The 6991-nt window shown below is 52.0% G+C and overlaps 1 protein-coding gene across 1 annotated transcript; it reads right to left on the bottom strand.

Moving 5' to 3' along the window:
* Positions 1 to 2256: 2256 nt before the first annotated feature.
* Positions 2257 to 3526, bottom strand: LAGE3 (L antigen family member 3). The gene is made up of 3 exons (XM_015128561.3): positions 3302 to 3526; positions 2803 to 2931; positions 2257 to 2581 (listed from the first exon to the last, which is right to left on the bottom strand). The coding sequence occupies exons 1-3, from the start codon at positions 3487 to 3489 to the stop codon at positions 2467 to 2469; spliced, it is 432 nt and encodes a 143-aa protein (XP_014984047.1). The 5' UTR covers positions 3490 to 3526; the 3' UTR covers positions 2257 to 2466.
* Positions 3527 to 6991: the final 3465 nt, after the last annotated feature.

Here is a 6991-nt window from a genome sequence, read left to right on the forward strand (position 1 = left end):
TGCCAGACAGTGGTGGTGGTTACAGGACTGTAGGTATTTACCAAAACTAGACACGTCCACGTAACAACCAACTGCACAAATAAGGAGTAAAATAATAAAGAGATGGACGTGTGAGGCAGGACTGGATTGTAGCCCAGGATAAAGAGAAGTTGTGGGATGACAGCTGTGCCATTGGCCCAGACAGAACCATCTGGACAGGGGACAGAGGTAAGGGAGATGGTTGAAAATATTACCATCATATGATAATAACAACTAAGCCACAGGAAAACAAGACAGTTTTTAACCTCAGGGGAAATCCTTCAGAAATTAATGGAATCTAACAGAAGCATCATGAGAGGAAGAGGAAGGGGAACAGAACTAAATTGGGGCCAGGTGTGGTGGCTCACACTTGTGATCCCAGCACTTTTGGAGGCCCAGGCGGGAAGATCACTTGAGCCCAGGAGTTCAGGACCAGCTTGGGCAACATAGCGAGACCCTCTCTCTACAAAAAATAAAAAATGAGCCTGGCGTAGTGGCGCATGCCTGTGGTCCCAGTTACTCAGGAGGCTGAGGTGGGAGGATTGCTTGAGCCTGGGGGAACAAGGCTGCAGTGAGCCATGATTGTGCCAGCCTAGGTGACAGAGCCAGACCCTGTATCAAAAAAAAAAAAAAAAAAAAGATTGGCTGGGCGTGGTGGCTCATGCCTGTAATCCCAGCACTTTGGGAGGCCGAGGCCAGTGGACCACCTGAGGTCAGGAGTTCGAGACCAGCCTGACCAACATGTTGAAACCCCGTCTCTACTAAAAATACAAAATTAGCTGGGCATGGTGGTGCATGCCTGTAATCTCAGCTACTTGGGAGGCTGAGGCAGGGGAATTGCTTGAACCCGGGAAGCAGAGGTTGCGGTGAGCCGAGATCGCACCATTGTACTCCAGCCTGGGAAACAAGAGTGAAACTCCGGCTCAAAAAAAAAAAAAAAAAAAGTGAAAGATCTATACTGTCAACTATTCATCAATAATTAGTCTAAAAAGTATTAAGAAAGGAAGAAAGGGAGAGAGGAAAGTGTCATCTTCATAAGCTGAAGACCAGTGCCAACGTCACCACTGGCAGAGCTCCCCAGATTCTACAAAGGGAAACTGTTCCTCCATATGGAGTAATAGGGACTGAATATGTCCTGCCACATGAAAGAACCCCCCAAACCAGACAAAATATATGGACTGCAGAGTGTAAAGAAACTGGCTGTGGGCCAGTGAGGGACAGTGAGGTGTGTGAACTGGGAAACAAGGTAAGTCATGCGGCTGGCCCAGTGTCATGTGTGGAGTTTCCTGGTGGAGCCTGGCAGACACTCGGACTTTAGGAGTTGAAACTCTGATTCAGAGAATCCCAGCAGCTGGTGTTTGCAGGGCAGAGAACCAGAGAGAAGAGAGCTGCACGGGGAAAGAACCCTGGATATCCACAGAGGCTCCTGCTCCAGTATTGAGCAGACTACGACTACTGGTGAGCACAGGCACATGAGGAAGCTACCCAAGGCCAGGGAAGGCCATCACCCCAGCAGGAGAGGATGAATGGTAACTCCAGTGTGCAAGCAGGACAGGGACTAGCAGCTTTCCCCATCCACCAGGATAGAGAAGCTCATGTTCACCTAGGGAGCATTGGCCAGGGTGCCCAGAATGGTGTTTGTTGCTTCCGTAGAGGGAAACTGAAGCCTACACTAAGAGCTGCTCTGGTCCCACACAGCACATCTTCAAAACAAGATTCAAAAGGATCAAACCATTTCCATGTTTTCTGAGAATAAAAGCAGTTGTACTTCTTCCTTTCCACTCAGAAAATCTGATAGAATCTATGAAAGAGCCCTAAGACTGAGTTTAGCAAGGCTGGAGACACTGTATTTTCCAGGGAGCCAAATCCTTGCCCCAGACACTAGTCAATTGCCCCAGCACTTTCTTCACTGATCGTTACAGGAAAACAGCTCATGTTAGATTTGAAAATAAGGAAAAAAAATTTGACACTAAACTTGCAAATATTATGTGGTGTATATTAGTTACACATTTACTACGTAAATGCAACTGTAAAACTGAGGAAGTATTCCAAAATGTTGACAGTAGTTAATCCCGAATGACAGAACCCAATTGATTTTCATTTTCTTCCATTTCCTAAATTGTCTTCAATTTCCTCGTACTCCTTGAGTATCTGAATTCTGGAACCTCCCCTGCAACCCAAGCACAACGACAAGAATATTGGGAGGTGCTGCAGCTGAAAATAAACTCAGACTTGGAATAGTAGCTCAGTTTTATTTTCTGTAGTAACAAACATTTAAGAACCAGATAAAACAAAGGGCCCCTGAGCACCCAAAGGCCAGTACAAGCCGACCATGAGGCCCTCACAAGAAAGTAGCAACTGGGAATTCCTGCCCTAGGGAAGGATGGATGATGCACTGCCTAGGAGGAGAGGTAAAGTGAGACCTCGCCCCATTTTCCCAGGCCAGGCTTAGCGGGAAACTGGGGGCCCGAAGCGCTGCATGGTCCGCACCACCAGGGAAAGCTGGTCGAGAAAGTTGATGACGGAAATTCGGAGCAGGCGGCAGTCTTCAGCTTTCCAGCGGCTAAAAGGGGAAAAGAAAATCAAATTGGAGGTAGCAACTCCTGGTCCCTCGCTCTGCCCCTCAGGCACCCATTACAGCAAACCCTTGGGAGCCCTGTCATTACACAGCCCCTCAGGCAGAGACCAGCCCAGCGCACCTGGCGCTCCTTAGGGCTCATCCTTGGGTGTTCCCCATGTCTCCGTCGGCCGCCTACCCCAACCCCGGTCCCCTTCAGAACTTACATGGCCAGGATCCTGCCGCTCACTGTGAGCTCCTTCCCAACCACCCTTTGGTGGGGCTCGGCATCTGGAGCCAGGGACCCATGGGCGATTTCCGCCTCCAAGGGGGTTGGGAAAGGCACGCTGAGGGTGCTGGGAGTCATTCGGTTAAGGTGCCATCTGATACGACTTTGCCTATGTCTCAGGCCTTCTTGCTCCTCTGAAGCCCCCTCTCAGGTCACCCTGCCCAGCATCACCCGCTTCACTCCTTACCTCGCCCAGGCCACCGTTGGCAGAGCTTCTCTTCCTCCATTTCAATTTCTTCCCCTCCTCCAACCACCCCTGACCGTATACCCCAGCCCCTGGTCCCCCTGCTTCCCTTTCCGTCGGCCCCCGCCCCGCCCCGCCCCGCCCCGCCCCGCCCCGCCCCGCCCCGCCCTCCTTTCTTTCTCCCGGAGTCCTGCCCTCGCCCCGCCGCAAGCAGCCCCCAGACCGTTCCTTGGCCTCCCCTCGGAAAGGACACAATATGTGCGGCCGCATTCCTGGCCCCCTGGCCGCAGACGCGGCGTCTCTGCCGGGACCTGGCGCGTGCGGTGGGGGAGCTCCACTGGCCGGAGCTGCAGCTGTGTCCGCGCCCCCGGGGAAGCTGTGGCCACCCTGGCCATCCCCGCCATCTGCGCCTCCGCCTGCGTCTGCCTCCGCCTCCCACATGACCGCCGCCGCGCCGCTCCGACTCCACCCACGAAGCGCAGGCCCCACGCCCCGCCCTTTCTGTGGCTCCTTCCTGAAGCCCCTCCCCCTGCGCACGACTCCCTCCACACGCGCCTGCGCAGGTCCCTGGAGAGCCTGCCTGGCGCGTGGTCAGTTCCCGCCAAGCGGCCCTGCCTGGGGCCTTCTGAGACCCGGTCAGCGGTTGAGAGGCTGCGGTTTCCTCCAGAAACTCTGCCCCTTCGCTTGTAACTCGATCCCAGGGCGCTGGTGCAAACTGACCCACAATCGGTCAGGCCCCAGGAAGCCAGCCCTGACGGGGCTTTTGAAGACACCGTGGACGCCTAGCCCAGAGGCGCACCCCGCGAGGCTCCGCCCCTAACCGCACCTTGTGATCCTAGCGCGCCTGCGCTGGCAGGGCCTGCCGCCTCGGCCCCGGGGGCCCCAGTGAGGCCCTGGGGTACCTGGACGCTTCCCGCCCTGTTTCTTACCTGGACCCAAGATCCGCAGGAGATGTGGCACAACATCCATGCTGCGATTCGCGGAGGGAGGGTGGCAGGGTCTGGTAACCCCCAAGGATACTGCTCGCCCTCGACCCCATTGCCCAACCAAGGAGGCTTCACCATGGATTGTGAAGCATTGGATTTGCATTTTACAGGAAGCGTTTTAGAGTGGGTGGGCTGTGCAGAGCGGGAACCTGTCAGCAGAAGGCCTGCACGGAGGCGAAAAATGACAGGGCCTTGAACGAAAGTACTGGCAGTGGGTCTAGGTCTAATATAACGTGAAAAATCAGACTGCACAACTCTTGAGTATGAAAATGCCAGTTTAGGCCAGGCAAAGTGGCTCCCGCCTGTAATCCCAGCACTTTGGGAGGCCAAGGGAGGAGGATCAGTTGAGCCCAGGAGTTCAAGACCAACATGGGCAACATAGTGAGACCCCATCTCTACAAAAAATACAAAAATAAATTTTAAAAATTAACTGGGCGCAGTGGAGCGTGCCTGTAGAACTAGCTTCTTGGAGGCTGAGGAGGGTTGATTGCTTGAGCCCAGGAGTTCGACACCAGCCTGGGCAACCCTGCCTCTACAAAAAATACAAAAATTACCTGGGTGTGATGGTGCACACCTGTGGTCCCAGCTACTAGGGAGGCTGAGATGGGAGGATAACCTGAGCCCGGGAGGCAGAGGCTACAGTTAGCCGTGGTCGCCCCACTGTACTCCAGCCTGGCTGATAGAGCAAGACCCTGCCTCAAAAAATAAAATAAAATGCCAACTTAGTCTCTTACAGTACATATGTAGAGAAATCCTAGAACAATACAGCAACATGTAAATCCTCATGATCTCTGCTAATAGTATGGTGGGTGATTTTAATTTCCTTTTTGTGTTTTCCCTCCAATTTTTCCAAAGTGGTCTTTTATGACATTTACAATACAAAAAAAAAAAAAGTATTTAAAGTGACATCAGGCCAGGCACGGTGGCTCATGCCTGTAATCCCAGCACTTTGGGAGGCCGAGGCGGGTGGATCACTTGAAGTCAAGAGTTCAAGACCATCCTGGCCAACATGGCGAAACACCCGTCTCTACTAAAACTGCAAAAATTTGCTGCATGTGGTGGTGCGTGCCTGTATCCCCGCTATTCGGGAGGCTGGGACAGGAGAATCACTTGAAACCGGGAGGTGGAGGTTGTGGTGAGCCAAGATCACACCACTGCACTCCAGCCTGGGCGACAGAGGGAGACTCTGTCTCAAAAGGAAAAATAATGCAAATAAAAAATGAATAAATGAAGTGACATAAAATTTCCAACAGTGTTTGTCATGTTTGGACAACCTATTTTCCTCCTTTGCAGTCATAAGGAAGGATTGAACACTGAACTATATCAGCAAATCCTGTTGGGTTTCCCTCTGAAATAAGTTCCACATCAGCCCACTTCTTGCTCTCCACTGCTAGTCTGCAGTGGAAGCCAGCATCTTTCCTTGACCGCCCTCAACAGCTTCCTGGCTGATTCTCTTTTACACTTTCCCCTCTACAACCTATTCACCACAGCGCAGAATGACTTTTTAATTCTAATTTAAATTGCATGGGGCTGGGCGCGGTGGCTCATGCCTGTAATCCCAGCACTTTGGGAGGCCAAGGCAGGCAGATCACTTGAGGTCAGAAGTTCCAGACCAGCCTGACCAACATGGTGAAACCCCATCTCTACTAAAAATACAAAACTTAGCTGGGTGTGGTGGTGCACGCCGGTAATCCCAGCTACTCAGGAGGCTGAGGCAGGAGGATCACTTGGACCCAGAAGGTGGAGGTTTCAGTGAGCTGAGATTGTGCCACTGCACTCTAGCCTGGGCAACAGAGTGATATTCCCTCAAAAAAAAAAAAAAAAAAAATGCATGGGATCACATCCCTGCTTAAAACCCTAAAATGATTTCCCTTTGCACTTGACTAAAGTCCAAACTCCTTGGTCTATCTTCTAAAAGTCCAGTGTGACCTAACTCCCAGCTCCTTCCCTTGCCTCTTACCCCACCTGCCTGCTCCCTCATTCTTTGTGGCCGCTGGGACCTTCTCTCTGCTTCCGACCAAGGGCAGCCTGACCCCAGCCCTTTGCACTTACTCTTCTATTTGTAAGACTGTCCCCAAACTTTCCCATGGGCTAGCTCCTCCTCGTCATCAGGACCTTGTCTCCAATGTCACCTCCAAGAGGCCTTCAGGATCACCAGTGTAACTCAGTACCCGCAGCCATTCTTCATCACATTTGCCCATTTCAATTTACTATATAGTATTTATTCTTTCCCTCCCTCCCTCCCTCCCTCCCTCCCTCCCTCCCTTCCTTCTTTCCTTTTTTTGAGACAGAGACTCACTCTGTTGCCCAGGCTGGAGTGCACCAGCGCGATTTCAGCTCACTGCAACCTCCACCTCCTGAACTCAAGCGATTCTCCCACCTCAGCCTCCCGAGTAGCTGGGACTACAGGTGTGGTACAGCTGTGTGCCAGCACGCTCAGCTAATTTTTGTAATTTTTTTCTCCCCCACCCCTAATTTTTGTATCTTTTGGTAGAGGTGGGTTTTCACTATGTTACCTGTGCTGGTCTCCACCTCCTGGGCTCAAGTGATCTACCCGCTTCAGCCTCCCAAAGCGCTGAGATTAAGGCATGAGCTACCGTGCCCCACCACATAGTATTTCTACCCACCCCCCACCCCCCAAAAAAAGAATTGGCTTGGCCAGGTGTCTTGACTCAAGCCTGTCATCCCAGAACTTTTGGACGCTGAGGGAGGAGGATCACTTGAGGCCAGGAGTTCGAGATTAGCCTGAGCAACATAGTGAGACCCGGTCTCGACCAAAAAAAAAAAAAATTATTAAATTTTAGCCAGGCCTAGCATGGTGGCTCACTCCTATAATCCCAGCACTTTGGGAGGCCAAGATGGATGGATGGATCACCTGAGGTCAGGAGTTTGAGACCAGCCTGGCCAACATGGTGAAACCCCATCTTTACTAAAAATACAAAAATTAGCCGGTTGTG

Source organism: Macaca mulatta, chromosome X, assembly GCF_049350105.2.
Source record: "Macaca mulatta isolate MMU2019108-1 chromosome X, T2T-MMU8v2.0, whole genome shotgun sequence".
Taxonomy (NCBI): Eukaryota; Metazoa; Chordata; class Mammalia; order Primates; family Cercopithecidae; genus Macaca; species Macaca mulatta.